Source organism: Trematomus bernacchii, unplaced genomic scaffold, assembly GCF_902827165.1.
Source record: "Trematomus bernacchii unplaced genomic scaffold, fTreBer1.1, whole genome shotgun sequence".
In the NCBI taxonomy this organism is placed as follows: domain Eukaryota; kingdom Metazoa; phylum Chordata; class Actinopteri; order Perciformes; family Nototheniidae; genus Trematomus; species Trematomus bernacchii.
Genome location: NW_022987578.1, coordinates 218,647 through 245,341, shown reverse-complemented (window position 1 = coordinate 245,341; position 26,695 = coordinate 218,647). Strand labels below are relative to the sequence as shown.

Below are 26,695 nucleotides of genomic sequence, written 5' to 3'. Positions count from 1 at the left end.
GTAAACAGGTATAAAATACTATATGACAGTAAAAAAAAGTTGTTATTAATAAACAAGAATACAGTTTGAAAGGAGAGTGATTTGTAAAATATCCATAAAGAAAAATAAATCTGCTTCCAGTTCTGTTTCATATGGATGTTGAGAGATGTTTCCATAGATCTCTTAATGTTGCTCTCAAAGTGCACCAGATTGATGCTTTTAACTTCAACATTTAAAAAAAAATCTTCCCGGGGGAGCATGCCCCCCGGACCCCCCCTAGAGGAGGTTAGGTCCCCTCCCCCCACTTAAATCATGTCCACATGAATAAGAAACTAAATACATTTGCACACATCTTGTGTCCATATCTTTCTGTTTTGGGGGTCATGCCACATCGTGCACGTGCATGCGCGAGTCATGGCAAGATATCTGGATTGAGAGGTTGCTTTTTCTTTGCACAGCATGAAAGAAAGGCCAAATTAATGGGCTGTGATTTTAGTATTTTTAAGCAGAGGTCAATAATTTGTACGACCCTCGGAGGATGTTGAAAAAATTGAAATGGCCCTTGAGAGGAAAAAGGTTCCCCACCCGTTCTAGATCATGGTAAATTAAGAAAACGTCATAGGCCACGCCCACATTATTAAATCACCACGTTACATGAGATCTTATTTAATACTCGCCCCCAGAGCAGGTATTTATAATTTTCTTAATTTCTGTTAGAAAGTTACACATTTGTGTTGATCTTAGCAGCCCCTCTGGGTCGGTATCAAGTTTGAACATATCCAATGAGGCATGAGCATTTATTTCCATTTCGATTCATGGCGAACATGTTTTTTGACTGATCTTGCTCATTTTGAAGAGTAATGTGTATGACTGTCCCCGGATGTTTTATAGAAAGTATTGTGTTGAGAGATTCAAAATGGAAAAGTTTGTAGTCATTAAACTGCTTTCACATTATGCTAATGAGCAACACATCTGAGTGGGCGGAGCCTGGTAGTTCTTTTTGTAAAGCGTCTTCAGCTCAATGTGTGGACCACATTTCAAGTCAATCGGACTTTTGGTGCGAGTTGTGTGGCCCTCTTGTGTGGCCTCGTGGCGCTAGAGAGCCTGCTGGTCATGTCAGAATGCATTCACTACAGGACCTCAGAACTTTTACCATTCCTGACGTCTGTGCAATGTTTTACAAATCTGAGCATGATGAGTGCCTCAACAACTTACCTGGACAGGCAGCAACATTAAGAGATCTATGGAGACATCTCTCAAGACCCATATGAAACAGAACTGTATATATTTCAACAGTCAAGAAACCATTAGAATATGACCACAACCAATAACATAGCAAAGCCAATAACACATAATGTAAACTTGTTTATTTAATGATTAGTTTATTTAAAGTTGTGAGTGTGTTTGGGCTCCTGAATCTCTCTCTCTCTCTCTCTCTCTCTCTCTCTCTCTCTCTCTCTCTCTCATAATATATCACTCATTGAATATAGCAGGAAAGAAAATGAAGAGCAGCTGATTGACCGAGTGCAGAATCGCTGTATAGTTTAAATCTCCTTAGTTACAATGTTGTCCATTTTAGACAAAGGCTTATTATATTTACCGCCCTAAGAACATTGATTTTCTGGGCTCAATATGTGTCTTGGCTGTTTTCGTTGTGATCGCTAAATTCACCTTGTGTATAATATTATCACTATAACACTGACCCAGACCGCTGGATCGCTAGAAACACCTCAGGCTGGCAAGGGCTGTTCCATGCTCTGCTCAACCTCCCGCCTTCCCAATGGACTCAGTAGTGCCCCCTGCTGCCGTGGAGCATGTGTGAGTGAGCATGTGTGAGTGTGTATCATGGATGTATAATAAGAACTGGATACAGCGTGGGAGGCGGGGCCTCATTCATTCCTATGAGAGTTGCTCATTCGCGCATGATGATAAAATGGCCCAACTTTTGAGAGAGCGAAACGTCACAGATTACCCGGCATGCCTGAGAAGTACCCGTATGTGCGCTCATAGCGCATGCGCAACTTTAACCATGCCCCCCAAAATGCTCGTTCACATCAAGCACGTCAATTTGCGTACACGTAACAGCACCGCACGTTCATGACAGCATGGTAATGGTTTGTTATTATGATAGATTTGATATTAACGAGGCGGCAGTTAGCAGCTAGCGGTTAGCTAGTAATTATGCTAATTTACACATCAATCGTTATGTACTTTTATATTACGCTGTAACAGGATCTAGTGATATCCAAGCAACAGAGCTTCATTTAGCATGAAAGAATTATTGCACTGTATATATATATATATATGTATATATATATATATATACAGTGCAATAAGCTTCTTAGTGCAATAAGAAGCTACAGGGACGTTAATCTACGTCGGTAATATTAACTTTATTTAATACAACATTTACGGTACAAGATTTAATCATACAGCCCATGTAGTATAATATTTTACAAATGATGAATTACAGCAAACATGTGCAATATATCCATTATTACAGCTCCGTGGGCTGGCAGTAAGGCGATATGGGTCCGTTCTTATTGTGCATCCATGGGTAAAGATAAACGCATGTAGTGCTGAACACGTAACATGAACGTGCCGGCCCGGCGCGGTCCCGTGGGTTAGATGCGCGTTCATAATGCAGAGGGAAATAACTCACAGAATAACGTTATTAGCACATTTTTACAACTTGAGGAACGAATGTTTCTAATAAGGGCTATACAAGTGTTCATACTGGGTAGTTTATTTAGTTTAAAAAAAATTATCCAACGATTTACAGACCACTCTTTCCCCATGTAAGTCAATGGGAAAAAGTGTTTCCGGGCCTGGCAACCAAAAGGAAGTGTAGTACCGCCGTTTGGCCAGCACGAATATTTTCATCAGAGTCCGGCGCACTTCCTGGGGGCTTGGTGTGTATGAGCCAGCCACGGCGGAATATTACTGCCAAAAGTCACGTGAGTGAGTCACGTGACTTTTGGCAGTAATATTCCGCCTTGAGAAGAAAAAGTTTTGTACTTGTAAAAAAAAGTTGTGTACTTGTAAAACCTATGCTGAATTTGTCTCTGAAACATGATTTATTAGAAAAATGTTATGTGTTTGTTTGATAGATACATTTTTTCTTTGCAAAACTAAATGCATTAGTTTGTAGATGGTGTTTTGTATTTGCAAACCACATTGTGTTTGTTAGTGAATCATGAGGCATTTGTAAAACCTGTTTAGTTTGTTTGTGGAGTTATGGCAGGAAATTAGCTCCATACTTTAGCCCGAATGTTTTTTCTGTAGCCCCGGACAATTCTCCCTCCAATAATATAATACATTAACCGTGCTTTACGTGAACCTCATCATGACACAAGAGAGGACGGCAGGACTGTGATTTCCCGTGTTCAGTGAATGCAACAGAGGCATGACACCAGACCAATCAGAGAGTTGCATGGAAATAAACGTGTGCTTGTGTCTAGCGGCTCTGTGTGTGTGTGGCAATAGCACATATACTGTAGAGAGAGAGGAGAGAGACAGGGAGAGATGGAGAGAGAGGGACCGGTGCCAGCCATGGATGTATAATAAGAACAGCATGGGACCGTGTTGTTAGCATCTGGTAAGCTAGCTGCGCTAATGGACATAAGGAGCTGTTCATTCCACAACAAGCTGGAGAGTCCTCTCCTCTCAGACTGAGAGACTCAGGTGAGCTAAATAATTCAAAAGATTATTTCCGCGGCACACCTTCATATGATCATTATAGATATAAAAGAAATAAGAGAATAAAGGAAAAACAGTTATGAAATACTATATGGCAGTAAAACAAGAATAGAGTTTAAAAGGGGGGTGATTTGTAAAATATCCATAAAGAAAAAGTAAATCTGCTTACAGTTCTGTTTCATATGGGTGTTGAGAGATGTATCCATAGATCTCTCATGTTGCTCTCAAAGTGCACCAGATTGATGCTTTTAACTTCAATATTTAAAAAAAAATCTTCCCCCCCTCCCGACCCCCCTAGAGGAGGTTAGGTCCACCCCCCACTCAAAAATAGCACTTTACCCCTGCCTATATGCGGTGAGATGATTATCGAGCCTTCATTGTAACAGTCGCGGGTGTACTGTGTGTGTGCGTGTGGGGAGTGTTGCAGTAAACAATTCCACTGTAGCGCAGGTCCAGGCGACGCCCCTGGTCCACACAGCAGCGTTAAAATAATTACTATTACTCAGCAGTTCCTCCTGAGTGGAAAACTGCTGCATCACTTCAAACCCCGCCCTTCAAACACACCCCGTTCTCTCTGCAGCTGAGGGTGGAAATAACAGTCAGTGTTCAGTAAAAAGCAAAGATAACGACAGGCAGAACCAGGACTGAGGAGGACGAGATTGTGGACCTGAAGAGAGCTCAGCAGGTGAGGACCCTCCCACAGGAGTCTGTTACTAAAATGAAAGACAATAAGAGCATTAAGAAATAGTGCAGTGGATTTAAAATAGCATTTAAAAAGCAAAGAGAATTAAAACTGCGGTCGCAGAAGTGCGCGCAGTGATGAGCGGGCCCTTGCGTTCATGCGCCTGTCGGGGAGGGCGGCCGGTTATGAGGTGTGAGTTGTATGAGGTGTGATTTGTGCCAATGAACGAACTCACTGAGCAGACAATCGTGTCGATCGTCGCCTACCATGCCGTGAACTCTGGGTCCTTCTCAGGTCGACTATTTTCATTTCCTCGGTCCTCGGTATCACCGGAAGTTGATTTGTCTGCGCCATCTTGAGTAGCGTCCCATGGCTCTTATTTCTGCCGGAGGACCGAGGATCGAGGAGCGATAATGGAGGAGCGATAACCGAGGAACCACCAGACCATCCTCCGGTGAAATCCTCAGACACTCTTACTGTGTATCGCTCACTGATTGGACGATGCAGCGCATGCACTGATCTGATGCTTCTTGACATGAGAGCAGTTTCCCAGCGGAGTGAAGAAAACACATGAAACTCACGGGACTCACTCCTCAGTTCATACTGTGTTTTGTTTCAATGAATGCATCATTTAGTTACAAATATGTGATATATCTGAACAACAAAGTGGTCAAAAATTATTTCATTCATTTATTGGAAACATTTTCGTGATCGCTTTTTTCGTTTTACATTTTCATTTATTGTCATTTCCATTCAGTCAGTCATTAAGTGCTATTTAACATGTTAATGTGCTACATATCCACACAAACAGACAAAGTGTGCAATCCAATGAATGTTAATCTAACTGGGTTTTGATAGATAACATATCTCTTTTTCTTCTCTGAATTATTTTATTTATATTGTGCACTCTAATCAATATTAATCCAACTATTGTTCGTTTATACATTTTAAGAATGGCGTTTATCTTTTTTGAGAATGAGTTCTTATTTTATTTAATGTATTTGGGTCTACAACAGATGATACAAATGTTTGTGTCAGTAAATGTGTACTAACAGAGGCGGGGGTGTTTGTGAAAATAACGGGGACAGAGCTGGCTGCTGTCAGACGAACAGCTGTGCGGAGTCATCACAAACGGACGTCGCTTCACGTGACGCTCCGGAGGAAAGGACGTCCCATTGCTCTTAAAACTCATTTCCCTGCTTCTCGTGGTTTCCTTGCGTCTCTCCATGCTTCCTGGTGGGAGGGACTAGTCGCAGGGAAACCACGCAAGTGAGGGACGCAAGGATTCCATTTAATCGACCTGAGAAGGACCCTATGCCGCGAGAGAAGTAACGTGACAATCTCGTCGCCACCCCTCTCGTCTGAGAAGCTACGTGACGTCCAGGGGCGGACTGGGACACAAATTCAGCCCGGGACGTTCAGACGCACCGGCCCACGCACCGGCCCGCCGGGCCGCCGCCCACGCATGCGGGCCACCCTTGTAGCCTACAGATAAATTATACATCTACTATGCTCATATATACTGTTATGGCTAGATTCCCCAGAGTCAAGCCATAACATAAAAGAGATGGACAACAAGAGTAAGGTGCAAAATGAAACCTTCCTTTATTTAAGGTTTCTTAAAAATGTCCGTGTCATGTGTGAAGTGTGTCAAAGTGGATATGTAGAAGTCAGTAACGTGTGAATGTACGGGATTAAGGACAAAGTACAGCAAATGGGTATAGTCAAAAATGGTTGCCTGTGCCTGGCTGTAAACAAAAAGAAGTGCCAATGCACAAGCAGCTCAGATATTCAATCAATGCCATGTGGTATAACCAACAAATGATTCTAATAGTCATTATGAGAGCACTTGTCCAGTATTAAATAACCAACTTCAAGGAATACAACAGGCACATACCCTCTCAGAAACCCCAAAACAAAGAGACTGTTCTACCTTACATCACCAGCAGGTGTCGCAGCAGCTCACTTGTCTCTGCGACCCTGTCAATCACTCCATCAGTGTCCAGAGCCATCAGAATCTCCTTCTCTGTGCACATGAGCATGAATGCCTCCATATGCTCCATGGGTCAGGGTGGTCCTCAGTCGATTCTTCACATATTTCAGTGTGGAGAAGGTCCTCTCACAGGCAACTTGACTGAATGACAGTGTTAGGAGGAACTTGTAGCCCAATCCAATGACATGATAGGCATCAGTCAGCAAGTTGTACTGTGACAAGACATGATGCACACAAATAGCACAGTTTTTGCAGTAGTTGCAACTGTTCTCTAGCTCCAGGTCTTCTTCTCTTCCATCCTCCCCTTCGGTTGTCCTGACATTGTATGCATCCAAATGGGGCATCTTAAGTCTTTCCCAACAGTTGGCTAGGCTTGACAGCTCAGCCTGCAGTATTCCAGCAGTGGCTCTTTCATCATACTTCTGCAAGCATTCGCTCAGCTTTTGCAATGCTTCTGTTGGAAGGCCCATTTCCTTTATTTTAGGGAAATTCCGAGGATCAAGACATGCAAAGTCTGCGCAGAGTGGTCCATTTGCAGCATAGCGACTCTGAATGCTCTCTGTGACTGTGTCCAGAATTACATTGTGGACCTTGATCCTGTAGTCTGCCTCAGCGTCTGACACAGGCTCATCTTCAGCCAACTCACCTGGCATGGCCTTCTTTCTCCTGACCCGTTTCTCTGGGAGCACAGCTTGGACCACAACTTCACAGTCCTCCTTCTCCTGCAGCTTGGCATTGGCCCACTCCACAAATGCATCTGCTGCTCTTTTCACCTCATCAAAACCCCTGACACACTTGTTGAGGCTCTCTTGGGTCCCTATTACTAACCGATGGGCAGTCAGTAAGTCCATGCCGCTGGTTTGGAGATACTTGGAGAGGGGTGACGTGATTTCAAATATTCTGAGAAAGATCTGAGCGGTCAGTATTGTCTCGAACCTTAGGAGAGACTCTGTGTACCCCCTGGCTTTTGCTCTGACATGTGGCTTCATGGAGTCATCTTCTTCAATCCTTGTTAATGTTGACACCAAGTCAATAAACAAGGCACGGTCAGGATTGCCAAAACACCCAAATATCTTGCTCAGAGCCTGATCCTTGGCCCACCACCTTGTCTCCCCGATTGGAGACAGCCGTCTGTGTCGTGTGTCTTCACTCACTTCCTCCCACATGTTCATACGCTTGTATGACTCTCTGATGAATACAGCAACATCATTCAGAAGTGAGAAGAGCGATGCACTGGCTATCACAACACCTGTGGTGTCTCCTAGCACAAGGTTCAGGACGTGTGCGTAGCACCAGATGTGCACTTGGTTGGGAGACTCTGCGGAGAGCAAGGTGGAGAACCCCTTGTATTGGCCCTGCATGTTTGCCGCTCCATCGGTTGAGTTTCCCACACAATTCCGAAGATCAATGTCCACCTTTGCCAGAGTTTTCTTCAGTAGCTCTACAAAATATTGTCCAGTTGATGACTCACAGTCAACCACAGCTATGAGCCTCTCGTGGACCACATCTGTCACATACCTGAGGATAACAGCACACTGGTCTGTAGATGTAACATCCTGTGTGGTGTCGATCTGCACAGAAAACATGCCTGCCACCCTTACTTCCCTAGATATGGTTTCTTGGATTAAGTGGCTGATGACATTGATCACTTTGTTCACTGTAGTTTTTGAGAGCAGAGTGACAAAGGACCCTCTGCCTTTAGACCCAGTCTCATGCAGCTTCTTGCTTTTTTCAACACATTGGGTGACATGTTCCTGCAGGCAGACATCGTATTTGCTGAGCAGGATGATTAATTCCAAGAAGTTGCCATGGTCAGCAATTTTCTCCCATGTGTATGCTGCTTCAAATTGTTTGCCTCTAAAGCTTAGACCACGCTTTCCAATGACTCTCACTACTTCTATGACACGTTCCATGACTTGCCGTTTCTTTCTGACATGGTCTCTGTGTAGAGACATTTGTTTGCCACTGAGTAGGCTTGCTACGTCTGCTTTACTAGCCTTCATAAAATATGCCTCTGCACTTTCTCTGTGGACTTGGTTTTTCTCGTGCTCTTCTATTCTTTGATGTACATGCTTCCAAGATGTCATTCCTCCTTTGATGAATGAGCTGTCATTTGCAGATGGCTTTGCATACGCTAAACATACTGTACAGTAGAGTGAGTTGGATTTCTCACAATATGTAAGCCACTTTCTATTGATTCCATCTTTATTGTTGTAGATATTTTTAACTGTTTGTTTTGGGGGTTGTTGAGGGTGGTATGCGAAAAATGTATTTATATCTTTAGCCTGAGGCCGGGCAAAGTAATCAAAGCTCACTTCATCAGTCTGCATCTCCCTGTCTTTTGGTTCTCCTGTGCTGGACCCTGCAGCTGTCTCACTTTCCTCAGGGTCAACTGTACTTGACCCTGCAGCTGTCTCCCTTTCCTCAGGATGAACTGTACTTGACCCTGCAGCTGTCTCACTTTCCTCAGGATGAACTGTACTTGACCCTGCAGCTGTCTCACTTTCCTCAGGATGAACTGTACTTGACCCTGCAGCTGTCTCACTTTCCTCAGGGTCAACTGCATAAGAAGAACATCAGCAATCAATTAAATTACCAATATTATATCAATATCATGCACAGTAATGTCAATCACTAAAATGAATGCAATAGTGAATTGGCCACAAATCTCTGTGTCCTTATTATTTAATATTAATATTATTAAATATTAATATTATTTAATATAATTATTTAAAATTATAATATTAATATTATATAATTTAACTTGGAATATCATGAGCATATGACTCTATCCTAATGCATCTAACCTTATGCACAATATAATAGTCTGGCCAGCCCTGCAGCCCATTCTAGGTTCTGATAGGCTCTCTAGGTTGGCATTCTAGCTTCTGACTGGCTGTCCAGGTTGTCAATCACAGCCGTGGGCATTTTATACTAGTCGTAACATTGCTAAACTTTTTTCATGACGGTTTTCTCAGTTAACTAATGCTATTGCTAACAGTAACATACATTAACACAGCCCTGCACACTGCACACTGCACCTGCTGTCATTATATGCCGGGTCTGTGGTTCATCATCTTCCTTCTCATTCTCCTCCTCATTACTGCGACAGGGAGCGGGAGCCCTTCTACTAAACAGCTCTGTGATTTTCGAAAGTTTTCCAGCTTCTTCCTGTAGCAATTTTGGTTTTTTCATTCTGGCTTTTTCAGCCCCACCCTTTCTTTTTTTACTGTTCTCCATCTTTTCTTTCTCAATTTTGCTAGCTAACTTACTGATCAATCATCAAACGAAGCTAGGGAGCTTGTCTGATGAGTGCGGACCTCTGACGCGGGCCTCGCCCTCTTTCCAATTGGAAGAGACGACTCATCTCTCCCGGCCCAGCCCCTTCAGTTCATTCAGCTTACTTTCAAAAACATAAGATTGACAAGTTTGACAACCTATCAATAGCCCCGTTTACATGGAATGTTTTTCCGGTCGTATCCGATCACTAAATAAAGCGATCCACGTTCACTCGTGGGCCAAGCATTAAGCTGATTACAATTTCACCGGTACCGAAGTGGGCCGATCGGAGTGGGGCAGTGGGCCGCGTCGAGTGGTCCGACCGGCCCACTTCGGTACCGGGCTACCGGCCCATCGGGATTCGTCCCGAACGTCCCGAGGGCCAGTCCGCCCCTGGTGACGTCTGTGTCTGAAGTTACTTTACTTTGGTAGTTATCACCAAATAACCCAGTAATGTTACAGCTACTTAGTTGCTGTTCAAGCTAGACTCTATTTCAATATAGTTTTGGTATTAAAATAATGTTACACCTCTTGTATGCCCTGAATGCAAAAACAACCACAGACAAGAATATATATTTTTAATTATCAAAATGATAACAAAGGCTGAAAAAACAGGAGAAGCCTGTCTTCCCTTGGTCTCCAGGAGAAAACTGTATATCACCAAGTTTTCATATAGTTTTGTGTGTGAAATAGATCGCTGCAGTGAACACGACTTTATGTATTTGTTTATGGTTTATTTGATTTGGAGGGATGCAGTATACATAGAAGTTCAGAGAAGAGGCAACCCCTATATATTGTTTATTTTATTTCATTTCAGCACCATGGCAGAGGCAAATATAGAGTTAATGTGCGGAGATTATAATGTCCCGTTTACTAAAATATGTATTGTTTTATGATGTTTAGTTGACAAAATAGTCACTGTGCTACATTTTGCTGCACTCAAGCATACATCTGAAGACAAGAGTTGTGTCCCCCTTTGGCCACAAGGGGGAGTATATATCTATTGTATATATATATATTTTGTATAGATGTTGCAACTATACAGAGCTTTGGCAATACTATATGTAACTGAGGTCAAGCTAATAAAGCTATTGAATTGAATTGAGTATACCTTTAAGTGAGCTGTCAGGAGGAAACAAAGGTTCACCAACACATTGCACTTTAATGCTGAGAAAGTACAAAGACATGAAACGATGTGCTGCAATGTCTGTGTATTTTTGAAGAATGCCAAGTAAAGGAAGAAAGTAATAACTCGCACTGAGTCTTAATACATTACTTTATTTCTATTATATAACACTATCCAATGATTTATTATGTTTGTGTTACACACACCATTAACCTATACAACAATAGGGAGCCCTGGCTCAAGGACGGACAAAACAAGGACACCACACATGATTATTTTCCAATTACAGTATATTTATTTAAAGAGAGTGACTCAATTGTGATATCAGTTAATCAGTGATGTGTGTAGTGTACGGGTGTGTGATGTGTCAGCAGGGCCGGACTGGGACCATAGCAGGCCGGGAATTATACACCCAGCCAGGCCACTACCAGTTTTGGGGGCGTTTTGCTGGATGTATCGTCAATATTTACAACGTTGCTGCCCTTAGTGATAGCCCTACAGTTTGAATCTACTACTTAAATAGAAACATATGGACATAGGATATTGTTAAAAAAAAGGTGTGCATATGTATTTGGGAACCTTTCCATGTGAACATGTTTTATTTGGGGGTGGACCTCAAATGGATTAAACTCTGATCAATAACTATAGTAACTTATTGAGAGAACATGAACATAGCTTGCTTATACTGTTGTCATTACATTTCCTTTGTTTTGTTCAGTGTTTTCATAGACATAGCCTATTGAAACAGTTTCCTCTGTACCTGCCAGTTCTGTCCACTGAGCTCTGCCTGCATCTCTCCCTCAGGGCCATCACCATCAGCATCATCTGATAGTGGAACTGAATAAGGAGAACATGTAATCATTACATTAACAACTATTTATGAAATAACATTATTCAAGAACATATATTATGCAACACTTATTTTATCACTTAGTTGACCCTGTATTTGCATGGCGTAATACCATAATGATTGTCTCCCCTTTAGACAACATAACCATCTCAAGTTACTCACTCACAGTATGAGGGGTTTGTAGCCCCACAGTTAGCTGCAGTCTAACGGTTATATTACATATATTTGCCTTGAGTAACATTAAGGAAATGTTTGGGTTTTGTGTAGCCTTATAGTCTCCAGTCACACAGGGCCTGCCACTAACTTAGCATTGGACTGAGAAACTGTTTTGTTGACATTTCGCTGCCTTTTTTTGCAGGATGGGGGTCCATCCTTCCACAATAATTAACCTTGCCGTCAGTTTCAGTCGGTCCAGTTCACACTAATGTAAACAGCAGCGCGCTGGTCTCGTGAGAAACGGAGAGTGGAACAACCAATCACATCTTCATTATTCTCCTGAAATTTAAATGTGCCCATTCGCTAGTCTGACACATAAGCCGCGTTCACACCAAGTACTTTGCCGTATTTAGTGCCGGCACTCAAAGGTCCGGCACTTATTACCCCAGGGCACTTAGTACAGATCGCGTTCACACCGGAGTACTTTTCCCTGAGGGAAGATTACGCAAATGAGCCGCTGACGTCACTTCGTCTTCTTCTGCTTTGGGTTTACTGGTAGGCAGCAAACAACTTCACGGAGTCCCCGGCCGGAAGTCCCCGGAGTTGGGGCCTGGCTTCAGTAGAAGCTGCTGGGACTCCCTGCAGCTTCTACTGAAGCCTTCCGAGTAAATCGCCAGAACGCCGACACCTCCTCATCTCCACCGCTCCCATGTTTTATTTTGTGTTGCCATAAGTTAGTCTCTCTGCGTCTGTGCGCTGGGCGAATGCTAATGCTAATAATGCTAATGCGAGGATAATACAATGGCGGCTCTACAAAACATTTCAGAGTTGTACGAGGCGTGGTTTGCAATTCGCCCAGCCAATCAGAACTGGGGCACTTTTTTCCCCCAGGAAAGTACCATCTCTCAGCAGGCACTAAAAATGGGGGTAAAAGTTCCCGAGATTAAGTGCTCTTTTTGGTGTGAACGCGACATAAGGGGTACTAACGGAACTAAACGCGAAAAGTACGGTGAAAAGTACTCCAGTGTGAACGCGGCTATAGACTGTATATATAAAGGTCTGGTCTGACAGGTGCGTGGTTCTCACTGCGCTTCATACCGGTGCAACTTTGAACACCTTCAATATATGCCGCATTAATTGATTTGGCCTGCAGTCACCGCATCTGGGCTGAATTAAACACGTATTATTTTAGTCTTTAGTTCATTAGAGGCCATGTCAGCAGGCCACATCATGCCAGCGTTGCGTTCACAAGATATACAAGCCACAAACTGGCAATCGAAACATGCTACAACCTGAGGGACAGTGAATGAGACACACAGACACAAACACACCCACACACACCTTGAGGGAGGGAGGGACAGCTGATCGCCGTGCAGCAATCAGCTGTTCCCGAGCAGAGAGAGAGAGAGAGAGCTGCTAGACACAACTCTTATTAATCCCCGTACCGGACAATTGTTATTTGTTCCAAATCGGAACCGGATTTCGGTTCCCGACCCTCATCACATCCCCAGCCACAGCCGTGGTCTTAACCGGTCTTGACATAAAATCTCGAGTCCTATAGGTCCGATACAGAGACAATACGAAACCAAATGCAGTCGATTCCGAGACCAATACCGTTAAAAAGTGGTCTGGAGACCGGTCTCGAGTACAACACCAGCAAATATTCTCATACTAATGATTATTAATTATTATTCCCCTCTCTTCTGATACCAATACTGTGCCGATGAGAAAGTGTACCTGTAACACTCTCCAAACTACTGTAGGAGCGGAATCATTCGAAAAATATAATATAGGATAATGCTATACAATGCTAACGGAGGCGACACGTACGTTATTCACGCGCTTATCCACACGTACGTTATCAACACGCATATCTAAGACAGTGCTTTCTAAGCTACGCCGCCGCTACGTGAGCGCGTACTTTGAGCGCGTACTTTCAGCGCACCTATGATACGTCGCCGTGACGTCTGACATCGTCGTGACGTCGCCTGTATTCTACGTCAACCCATTCAAAATTGATGGAGGCGTTGGCGCACGTTGACACGTCAGTTCTCCGCTCAGTTAGCTTAGCTAACCGCGGCTCACGGTTCGCCTCGACGGCGGCTTCGGACGTCGCCCCGTCTGACCCCGTCTGGCCTCTCCCCTGTCCACGGTTCCTTCCTCCCGGGGATACCGCTCCTTCTTTCCGGGGACTTCGTGCCCGCCGCCGCTGTGCCTTTGCCTGCGGCCGGGCAGCGCTCCTCCCTGCTGGGGACCACCGGGATATTCACGCCCGCCCCCGCGTCGCGACACAGCGACCCTGCTTTCTGCGGCCCCCTGACGACGGCCCGTTCCGGCCCGCCCCCCACCCCCCGGTGGGGATGCCCTCGCCCTCGTTGGGGCCCCTACCCTCTCCTGCGGCTCCCTTCCGACAGCCCGTTCCATGGCCCGGCCCCGCCCTCCTCAGCCCCTGTGGTGCTTCCTCCTGGACGCGAGGATTGTGTCCATGGTTGAATTCTGGGGGGGCTTGTGTAGTGATCACTAATTAACTAGGTTACATAATTCACTCATGGAACTACAGGTTGGGGGTATTGTTTCCGCACGGACATATGTGTTGCTGACAGTATTTATTGTGTGCCCTCCTGGCTTCTTTCTTCTCTTCCTGGGCTGCGACCCGACAACATGTCCGTTTCTGCTGCTCATTAAAGTTCCCATTTGCACCTTCGATGTACCGCCTCCGACTCCTATCTCTCGGCACTACATTATATATATGTATATGTATGTATACATATCCTTTGTGGATGCATTTCCGGGAACAGAGATGTTTCAAAGAGTCGTGACGCATTATGCTTCACATAATAAAATACACAACGGCTGTTAGGTGCGTGTGTGTGGTGTTGGTGTGTGTGGTACAGTGTGTGCGTAGATGCAGCGGACAGACAGGTCTCAGTTGGTTTGGTGTCCTCTGCTTACTTTTAATACTTGTAAATAAAACTTTTGGCCCGTAATTTATTTCCCTCATTGTAGCGACCAGAGAGGGGAGGGGGGGGGGATATATCCAGTCTCTGATAGTGTTACGTTATTGTGAGAGTGCTCTGTTTGATTCTGAAATTGTAGGCTATATATTTATATAAATGTGTGTGTGTGTGTGTGTGTGTGTGTGTGTGTGTGTGTGTGTGTGTGTGTGTGTGTGTGTGTGTGTGTGTGTGTGTGTGTGTGTGTGTGTGTGTGTGTGTGTGTGTGTGTGTGTGTGTGTGTTGTGTGTGTGTGTGTGTGTGTGTGTGTGTGTGTGTGTGTGTGTGTGTGTGTGTGTGTGTGTGTGTGTGTGTGTCCGCATCTGTAGCCTGTTATTGTCTCATTATACCGCACTGTCAATTAATTAAAAGTAAATATATAAGTGGTCATGAACACATCTGTCCATCAGACAAAGGGCTGCTGTGCCTCCTGTCATCATTAATGGACGTCTCTCTAAAATGACCGCTCAGAGGAGAGGAGTTCTCATTTCTCTAACCGCCTGCTGCTTCTCCTCCTCTCTCCTCGGTTCCCCTCCTCGGCTCCTCCGCTCGCATCTCCTGTGGGCGGGACTAAGTCTTGAGGATAGGAGTCGAGGAGGGGAGTCGAGGAGGGGAATTTGATGAAATGAGAACGGCCCTATGGCTGTGACTGTGTGACTGACCCGAGCCTCGTCGTTGTGATAGCTCCGCCCCTTCGCTCCAACCCCCCTCCCTCCCCCCACATCTACAGGTGAAAATTACTTTTGCGACACATTCATCGCAAGAAGTGTAGCAAAAGTCAAGGCCGCAGATTCGTGGATGTATACTATATACTACCACAGAGCAGATTCGTGAAGTTGTAATGACTGATTTGAGAGGTTGTAATTACCAAGTTGCAGTTGTAATGGAAAATATATTTAAAAAATATATATTTTTCTGCAAGTGAACATTTCATCACTAAGTTCATTTTTTTTCTACAAGCTAAAACACTTATTTTTTTCTTCTGTGACTTCAAATGTGGTTCACAGATACGTGGATATTTTATACAAGTGTAAATGTATGCACACAAGCTCAGATTTCTTTTCTGCAAGTGCTCACATCAGGTTTTACACGCTCTCGCATTTTGCACCATATCTACCTTCATACAACGTGTGCTTCACTTGGAGGCTGTCTGAAGGTATACACAGGTCTCAGGTGGACTTGGTATCCCATTAAGAATGATATTCAGTAATAAGTCTGGCAAAAATAAATGGTTTAAATGATTTATTCAAGCTTGCAATGTTTTGAACACACATCCCCAGTCACCTCATGTGTCTTTTGTAGTCCTCGCTGTACGCGTCCGAATATCGGCATCGCAACCACAACCTCGCACACTGGTACTGAATGTGCATCAAAGTGTTCCTATCCAACCAAATATACCAAAAGATGAATGTAAACGACAGAAGAAGCGATCGAAATGTGTATTTCCTGGTTATTCGACAAAGGCCACGCCCCTGATACGATACGATATACTTTATTGTCCCCGTAAGGAAATTTGTTCTGGACTCCGTCCTGCAGTGCATCCATGTACATATACAAACATAGTGGACATTAAGAGACATACACATATCATCAGTCATACACCGTTTGAAGAAACACAATACACACACGTACATACTGACAATGGCGACCTATTGCACAACCCTCATGGCCAACATTAAAAAAAGTACATTTCATTACATTTGACTACATATCATTTCATGTGAATGTTAAGAAGCTTAATCGACATAGGTAGGAATGAGTGCTTATAGCGGTTCAGCCTGCTCCTGGGAACCCTGAATCTTCTACCAGAAGGTAGGAGCTGGAATTCTGGGTGGAGTATGTGGGTGGGATCAGACACAAAAATGTTTGCCTGTCTGATAATCGACTGCTCGTATATGTTTTGGAGAGATGGGTGTTTTTTAACCCCCATAATCTTCATAGCAGTCTGTACTAGGCGAGCGATCTGTGACTTTGACTGCACTGTCAAGTTACCATACCAGGCAGTGATACCATACCTCATGATGCTCTCCAACACTGCGTGATAGAACAGTAACATGAATTTCTGGTCGACTCCGAAAGCCCGGAGTCGACGCAGAAAGTACAACCGCTGCTGAAGTCTAGAGCACAGACCTTGAACATGCGCCTTCCAGCTGAGTGTATTATCTAGATGGACACCAAGGTACTTATAGGAGCTGACCTGAGTTATGGGTTCATTGTGGATAACCACCGGCCTAAGGTCACCCACTGCCTTTGGGTCCCACACCATCTCTGATACATCTGCCTACCGTTATAGAATATCACCAGTTGTTCGTCCCACATTTTATTCGGTAACAATGGCAGCCCTCATCACCGGCGCCATCTTACTAGCTTAGGCTTTAGCAGAATAATTTTAGAAAGATTTCATGTCCTGCTGTTTCTCAGACTGTACTCTGAGTTCACGTCATCAGTGAAGAATGCAGTCTGAACCGGTCTGACATCGGGGCATGAAGAAACATGTAAACATGTATCTATGTGTCTCTGCTTAGCTTCAGTCGTCACTTATATAAAGGCTGTAATAACCAACATTAGAAACATGTGGGTGTTAATGCACTTACATGTTTCAGATGTATTTTTAAAGTCTGGGATTAAACATTTGAGCATCGATGGAACTACTATAATGATAACTAAGAATAACAACACTTGGTATTATGTTGATAATAATATATTCATGTTGGTGGGCTGTACAGCACATTAGCAGGAAAAGCAATTCAGAGAATATATTACATTTGAAGGTTTATACAAAATCAGCCTCAACAAATATGTTCCTATACATCCAAACTGCATTCTCAATTTAAATGTTTGTGGATGTTTGATTCTGACTTCCAGTGCTGGCTGGGTCCGAGCACAGTTGGCTCTGTCTGCTGTTCTTGCATTCTTATTTCCCTGCAGGTAAAGCCAGTTTTTGAGGCACTGATCATGCTCAGAGAGTTGTACAAAATTGCACAGACGTCAGGAATGTTAAAAGTTCGGAGGTCCTGTAGTGAATGCATTTAAGTTAAAGTTAAAAGTTTAAAAAGTTAATGTTAAAGGTGGGGTAGGTAAGTTTGAGAATCCGGCTCGAGATACACTTGTTGTTATATTCCATGGAATGCTCTTAACATCCCGATAGCAATGAATATCTGAAGAGCTTTGACAACAAATCCATAATAAAATATCGTCTGTGGAAGCCATAGTTCTGTAAAAAGCACGATCAATCTTTCCGAGCGCTTCCCGAGCTGCTCCGATTACAACTAGAATTACAACGAGAACGTGACCACATATTTACACAAGACGGATCCTTTCTAGCCATAACCTAATAACACGCTGGAAGAATGCATGAACAATCCTACATTGACAAGTGTGTATGTACTAAAGTATGATGAGCAACATGTCCTTAAAGTATTTAATGTAAAAGTACCAAATGCAGAAAAATCAACAAGAAAAACACCCGCAGACTCAAAACAATCCCTAGTTTATTAATTAAAGTGAAAATAGTACATCTGTGCAAACTCATGACCCAATTAAGACCCTTAGAATTGACATTGTCAAACTTAACGTGCGGTTAATGAAAAATCTCGTCTCAATTTAGAACTGTTTCGTAAATTCACTGCATGATTGTAAGTCTCCGGACCCTCATAGGGACTCTTTAAAGTAACTCACACACACACACACACACACACACACACACACTCACTCACTCACTCACTCACTCACCCACTCACTCACAGAGAAACAGACACACAGACACACGGAGACACACACACACACACAGACACACACACATACACACACCAATCTCACACACACACACACACACACACACACACACACACACACACACACTCACAGAGAAACAGACACACGGACACACGGAGACACACACACACACACATACACACATACACACACCAATCACACACACACACACACTCACTCACAGACACACACACACTCACTCACAGACACACACACACACACACACACACACACACACACACACACACACACACACACACACACACACACACACACACACACACACACTCTCACACACACACACACTCACAAACACATACACACACACACACTCACTCACTCACAGAGAAACAGACACACGGAGACAAACACACACACACACACACACACACACACACACACACACACACACACACACACACACACACACACACACACACTGAAGGCCACATGGTGCTGTCCGGATCAAGCGTCCTCATTCTCTCTCCTCGTTGCTGTTTCAGTAGAAAATAAAAAACCCAGTGAAAACTTTTCACCACCTCTCTCTGTAAGGAAGTGGCAGATTTTCTCCGGTTGTTATTTTCAAATTCTAGCGATCTCGAGCCGGTTTCTCAAACTTACCTACCCTACCATTAAATTAATTGTTGTAACTAATTAACTGATAAGATACAAGTAGAGTTTAAAATATTGCTAGAGATATAATTTCACATATTTTTTCAGAAATAATGTATTAATTCATTCAATTCTGGTCTTAATTCAAAATCTTAACAGAGGACACATTTAGAACTTAGTTATAGTGAATTATCAAAGACATTATATTTCTATTAGTGTTTTATTTCCATATGTGAACATATAAGAAGGGCGGGGTCATGACAGGTGCTCATGCTATTCTGACTACCACACTGACCCAGTGTTGTAATATTACAAAGACATAAACTGCTCAAAATCACATTTGATGAATGTATTCCACAAAAACTGAATATGTACATGTTCTAGATATTGTAATAATCACAAAAAAAATACTTGAGGCATTTTACTTACTTGAATCTGACAAATCCAGTCCAATAAAACAAAGAGATGTTGCTCGTTTGAAGATTCTGAAGTTGTGTGAGTGTATGGCCAGAGGGCAGGACCTATAAACACATTTACTACCCAATAGCATTGTGAGGCTGAACAAAAGGATCTTTTGACTATGTAAATGTAGTCTTTAAAAAACAAACCATTTACTGACTTTTTTAGGATAGCTTAAAGTAATGTTGTAAAATTACAACAGTGGGCCTTACAGGGTTTTAAGCAGCCTGGCGGCCCAGGGGTAGAAACTGTTTTTGAATCTGTTTGTCCGTGACTTGAAGCTCCTGTATCTCCTCCCAGAAGGCAGGAGAGAGAACAGTCTGTGACCTGGGTGAGAGCTGTCCTTTATTATTTTGTAAGCTCTGCTGCGGCAGCTGGAGGTGGAGATGAGTTCCAGAGAGGGCAGGGGGCAGCCGACGATTGTCTCTGCCATCCTGATCACTCTCTGCAGGGCTTTCTTGTCCGCAGCTGAGCATCCTGCATACCACCCCGAGATGGAGTATGACAGCACGCTCTCGATGGTCGCCCGGTAGAAGGACACCAGCAGCTTCTTGTTCAGTCGGTTCCTCCGAAGCACCCTCAGGGAGTGTAGTCACTGCTGGGGCTTCTTAACTGCTGCAGTGGTGTGTGCTGTCCAGCTGAGGCTCTCCCAAATGTGAACCCCCAGGAACTTAAAGGTGGAGACCCTCTCCACTCTCTCTCCGTTGAGGTGAAGGGGGGCGGGTTCTGGACGGTGCTTTCTGAAGTCTATGATGATTTCTTTAGTTTTGCTTGTGTTCAGATGTAGGTTGTTAGCTGAACACCACGCAGACAGCTTCAGGATCTCGTCTCTGTATGCCGACTCGTCGTCTCCCTTATATATTTGGCCGACCACGATGGTGTCATCTGCACATTTTATAATGGAGTTGGAGGGGTGGGTGGGAGAGCAGTCGTGTGTGTAGAGTGTGTAGAGTAGTGGGCTCAGCACGCAGCCCTGCGGGGAGCCAGTGCTGAGGGTGCGGGTGGAGGAGCAATGAGGGCCTATTTTCACTGTCTGAGGACGGTCTGTGAGGAAATGATTTACCCAGGCTCATATGATGGAGGGGAAACCTAGGCTTGACAGTTGTTCCACTAGTATGTCGGGTATGATGGTGTTAAGAGCTGAGCTAACATCGACAAACAGCATCCTTATATAGTTGCCTGGGCCTTCTAGGTGGCTCACAGCTGTGTGAAGGACCGTGGCGATGGCATCATCCGTGGATCTGTTAGCTCTATAGGCAAACTGATGAGGGTCGAGGGAGGGTGGCAGGCTGGCTTTGATGTAGTCGGCTATCAGTCTTTCGAAACATTTCATCACCGCCGATGTTAGGGCTATGGGCCTGTAGTCGTTGAGCTCTCTGACTGGTGTCTTTTTGGGGACAGGAATGATGGTAGCCGTCTTCAGACAGGATGGAATGCTAGCTTGTGACAGGGACAGGTTGAATATCCTGGTCAGGACCCCTGAAAGCTGGTCAGCACAAGCTTTGAGTACTTTGCAGAGTACTCCATCCGGTCCTGCGGCTTTTCCAGGATTCACAGACCTCAGCTTCACCTGATGTTCTTTGAGAGTGGGAGGTGGTATGGAGCTGGTAGTTTGCAGGGACAGGGGCAGAGTAGAAAAGTGGGGGGGTCTGCTAGCCTCAAAGTGGGCAAAGAAGTTGTTTAGTTCCTCTGCAAGGTGGGCGTCAGCTCTAGTAGTGCCAGATGTTTTGCCCTTATAGTTGGTTAGCTGGTGAAGGCCTTGCCAAATGCACCGTGCGTTGTTATGAGTGAGATTCTCCTCCACTTTTCGCTTGTACTCCTCCTTCGCATCCTTGATGCCTCTCCTCAGGTTCGCCCTTGCCATGCTGTACTGGGCTGCGTCCCCCGAGCTGAAGGCTGTGTCACGGGAACTCAGGAGAGACCGCACCGCTCTTGTCATCCATGGTTTTTGGTTTGGGTAGACCCGAATGCGTTTTTCCACAGTTACAGTGCCTGTGCAGAACTTGATGTAAGATAAGACAGCCTCTGTGTGTTCCTCCAAGTCTGTCTGTTCAAATATGTCCCACGCTGTGTGTTCGAAGCTGTCTTGCAGTTGTGAGAGTGCCCCCTCGGGCCAGGTTCTGATATATTTGACCACCAGCTTGGTGTTACTTCTGAGGGCGGTGTAAGCTGGGATGAGAAGCAGTAAGAGGTGGTCAGATAGACCTAAATGGGGGAGTGGTACCTACCGCTCTGTAAGCATGCTTCAGGTTAGAATACACCCGGTCCAATGTATTCTTTCCTCTGGTGGTACATCGTATATTGTACAAATTTGGGAAGCACATTTTTTAGACTTGCATGATTGAAGTCTCCAGCTACAATACGAACTCAGTCGGGATGGGACCTCTGTTGTTTATTTATTAAAGGGGACCTATCATGCAAAATGCACTTTTGTACGTCTTGTATACATGAATATGTGTCCCCGGTGTGTCAGGGAACTCACCAAGTGTCAGAAAACACAACCCTCTCTCTTTTCCTCCATACCCAAATCTCTAAAAACGGGGCTGCAACGGATCTGATACAGACTGATACAGATTTGAAAGTCCTCTGACGTCAGGAACGAGTAGCTCCGCCTATATGGGCAACCTTATCAGGAGGAGACAGCCACGGCCATTGCCGTTCGAAGCCCCCCCCTCTCTGTGTGGGGAACATGACAGCCAGACTAAAGCTCAGAGGTGAGATCTCCAACTGTCCATGACTCTTCTCCATGTCACAGCTCAGCACTCATTATTCACTCAAAGCTCTGTGTTGTGTTCCAGCCCAGAGGACACACACTCTGCTGGACCTGGACCTGAACATGGACCTGAAGCTGGACCTGAACCTGGACCTGGACCTGAAGCTGAAGCTGGACCTGAACCTGAAGCTGGACCTGAACCTGGACCTGAACCTGAACCCGAAGCTGTACCTGAACCTGAAGCTGGAGTAGTAGTTTATTTGCCTTAAAATAACCAAGCAGTATTGTTGCTGAAAAACAAAGTATTTTTTTTCATGAACCCATGTTATTTCAGATGTAAGATTATATAATATTTTCTGTTGTTATCTTTTGGATCTCTGCAGGGAGAAAATATGGCGACACTGAAAGAGATCCTCTTCAGTACTTTAGAACAATTGGGGAAAAAGGACTTTGAAGAATTCAAGTGGCACCTGCAGCAGAAGGTCCTAGGATTCAAAGGAATCCCGGAGAGTCGACTAGAGGATGCATTGCGGACGCAAACTGTGGACCATATGTTTCTGAACTACTGCATTAAGACTATTGAAGTGACCAAATACGTTTTGAAGAAGATTAATCGGAATGATCTGGTGGACGAATTATCAAAAATCCCATCAGAACCGACAGGTAGGTCATTAGTTATTAGGGAGTTTTACAAACAGGGAACCTGAAGTCAGGTAAATCACAATGATAACATGGATTGGATGTGTCCTCCTGATATACCACACAGAGAAACACCACCTGTACATGGTGTCAGGGTTTATCTGATAGGGTCAATTAGAACTGTTGGAGTTTTTAGATCAACTACTTTGAAAAAAAGCAACCCTATTAGGCAGACCAGAGGCCTGTACTACGAAGCCGGTTCAACCTAACTTGGATATGTTTGAGTTACCCGGCTTACCTAATCCAAAACAAATGCGCTCTCGCTAAACTGTCCTACAACGCTGGTTATCAACTCGTTAACTCAAGACAGCTTTGCCCATTCTAGTTAGGTGCGCGTTCACATGAAAGGGGTGGTATTTGGAGCATTCGACCAATCACAAACATGGACAAGCGTACTGACAGCCAACACACTCTCACTCCATAAACGTCCAGGAGCGACGCTTGGTCAGGGTCCCGAGGCGTGCAGTTGGGACGCTCCGAGGCTCCTTCAGCTTCATAAACAGACGCAAATAGCTTTCAACTGATTGCAATGTATTCCCATCTGCGGCGGGATTTGACGCTCATGGAAGCACGGCATTCGTTTGTGTCGGAGGCTGTTAAAGGCAATGTGAGCGTCCATTCCCATTGGATAACGGAGAATTGTACACCCGGAAGTAAGTATTCCCCTTACTGTCGATTGATTTGACAGTGATATCTCCACTACTCATCAACTCAAAAACACCAGATTATCCTTGTTAATTAAACGACATTGATAGGTTTTAGTGTGTGTGCAATGCTTTTGTCAAGTTTTCCCCTTCAATTCTGAGAAACAAGTAGTTTTCTCTGAGTTTTGGATGGCCGAAGACATTACATTACCCACAATCCTCTGTAGCAACCATAGACTGTATATTGCAACAGGCAACAGCTTCGGTTCATGTTATTTTACAAACTCTTCAACTATAACCGTAGTTATATTTAAAAACATGTTAGAAGGCCTCACGAAATACTTTAATGTAAATTAAAATTAAATAATACATTATTCCGAGTGTGCTTGCTTTTCTCCTTGAAAGTCATCACATAACTGCATTGTAATACACGTTTCGGCTGCATTAAATATGACATATCTGCCGTAGTTAACTCTATGTATAGAGCCCTGATGACAAGACTTCTAGACAAACAGGAACTGCCGCCAAAACTGAAAACTTGACGTGGATCTTAAATATATAAGCAATTAAACAACATCTTACATTTCTTTTCACACAATACGTCTCCTTGCAGTATCAACACTAATTCGGCTGACTTTTATATTTGATCCAATTGGTAGATAGGCTGTATTTACGCCATAACGGTGCACAGCTGATAGAAAGGGACACCTACTGGTTAAAGCACGTTATTGCATATTATTTCATTTCTTTTAAATGTTTTCGGATTTCACATCGCATAAACACCAAATCCCAGCGTGCATAGCGGAATATCAGTATGAGAAAAACGGCATCATCTGTCCTTTGACCCTCACATCGTACAAGGAAAAACTTCCAGAGAAAAACCCACAGTTAATATACACACATTCCTTCATATTTAAATTAAAATGTACATTAACCTGTTAAGCACCAAGCCTGTATTTCATGTTTCAGGCTCGAAAATGACATGCCCAAAACAAATGACTACAACTTAACTTCTAAAAGGGTTATATGAATAATGTCTTTTATCAAAGCAAGGTTACATCTGTGAGTTGGATCTAGAAGTGTCAGAATCAATATAGATGTTTTTTATTTTAAAGAAAATTCAGATTTTACATAGTAAAAAACTGTAAATTATAGTGTCCGTCCAAAAATTATTTTTTACAGATAGTGAAAACTACCCTTGGATGATGGGTTAGTAGACTAAAAGCTTTAGAAATCCAAAGTACAACATATAATAAGTACCCTGTATCAAGATTGATGCAAAACAAGTGACATTTGACCTTTTTAGAGAGATTTAGCCAAAACCACCCCTCCTCTGAGGTGATTTGGGTGAAAATGTTTTTTTTCCCATATCTCTGGCCCCCCTTGGTCGATTTGGATGGTTGACACCTCTTTCTGACCGTTAGAGCCAATCGAATCGAAGGGGGAGGCCCCCACACACACTCGTTGTGAAAACAAACGGTGGGGGCTTCCCGCATGCAGGTTTGCACCAGAGTGAAGCGATCTCTCGCTCTGACATTTGGAAACGAAAAAGCAGTTTTATTGCTTATGGATTATCAGAAATCATTTCAAAGAGGACACAGACACATTGGATGAACCTATGGATTAACTGCAGCATCGTTTTTTTATCGTTTTAATGCCATTGAAGACCAGTTTTGACCAAGGTAAGCCATGTTAGCTTTTCTAGCTACTTAGCTCCACATGTTCTGATGTACGCTTTCGTTTATAGCGTCGCAAATGTTTATCACTGAGTGTTGAGGTGGGCACCCCTAGATTCAGTGTCTCCAGGAGATGCTAATCGAGGGGTTGGCTGTGCATCTAGGATAAGTAATAAGGGAGTTATTGTGAGTTTAGGTGCAGTTTTAGGTTACATTTTTTCGCTCGTGGTTAATTCAGAGGCTGAGTGTTAGCATTGTGGGTTTTTTTGGAGATTTTTTTTTTAAAAAGATCAGTTAGCTGAGTTTCTTCCCGTTACATGGATATAAAACATTCATAGTTTATTAAATATTAAGATTCTTTAGACGTTGTTTCCTGCAAATGACGCGTTTATCCGCCCGGTACCGGGGGGGGCGGTGCGTAACATGTTAAAGTATTTTGTAGTTGAAGAGTTTGTAAATTAACATGAACCGAAACTGTTGCCTGTTGCAACATACAGATGAAGCGTCTTATTTTGGACAGTTTAAAGTGCGAGGGTCGTGATCGGTTCATGCACGTTCCGTGATGGCCGGCCGGCCCCCAGTCAGACTTGATACCGCCCCCATGATAAATACATTTAATTATTGTGAAGCCATCTGCAATGGATCATTGATCCACCAGGGGGTGCAGTGGGGTTCCACACTGGAGTCATGTGAAATCAACTTCTAAATAATAGATGTTGTTTAGTCGGAAAAAACGAACGAGCCGGCTCTCCCGATTTTTAATCCTAATTTAATCATCATCATTGATGTTTATGTTCGCCGAATTGACATGAAATCACTGACAAATATGAATATTCTGTATTCAACTTCATTGAAACGATCAGGATGGGTGTTATTTTTCCCCACAATGACCAAGTCGCTGCAAATGATCCCATGTATTACATGTACATGGCCACATTCTCAACAAAGTTACGTAACGAAACATTCTGTATTCCTTGCTTACTTTTTATTTAATGCTTTATAACAGCTGGAATAGTTCGTTTAGAACAGGCACCTCACTCGCAATCTGCTCCTCCGCAACGCCTACCACCTCCCTCCGGCTGAAATTATGAATGTACAGTAAGGCATAGTAATCATAGATAACACGGCAGGGTCCGTTACAGTTTGTTTTCATCTGATTTCAAATATTTCAAATGTCTGAAGTTAATAAATACATTCTCAGTGTTCAAGTCAATAATAGTCATATAAGAAAAGTACTGATCTAATAACAGATATTTTATAAGGACTTTTCAATGTTCGACATCGCTCATGTCAAATACAGTAAACTGGATGTTGTGGTGCCGAGAGGCGGGGTATCAAAAGTACAAGCTAAACTTTTATTT

At 43.6% G+C, this 26,695-nt stretch overlaps 1 protein-coding gene across 1 annotated transcript in view; it reads left to right on the top strand.

Annotated features, from left to right (window-relative positions):
• Positions 1-22,498: 22,498 nt before the first annotated feature.
• LOC117479853 (NACHT, LRR and PYD domains-containing protein 12-like) overlaps positions 22,499-26,695 on the top strand; it is a 105,233-nt gene continuing 101,036 nt past the window's right edge. The window contains exons 1-2 of the mRNA XM_034126956.1: positions 22,499-22,566; positions 22,699-22,978. Of these exons, the coding sequence (XP_033982847.1) occupies positions 22,708-22,978 (271 nt within the window). The 5' untranslated portion in view covers positions 22,499-22,566; positions 22,699-22,707. The remainder of the gene's footprint in view (positions 22,567-22,698; positions 22,979-26,695) is intronic.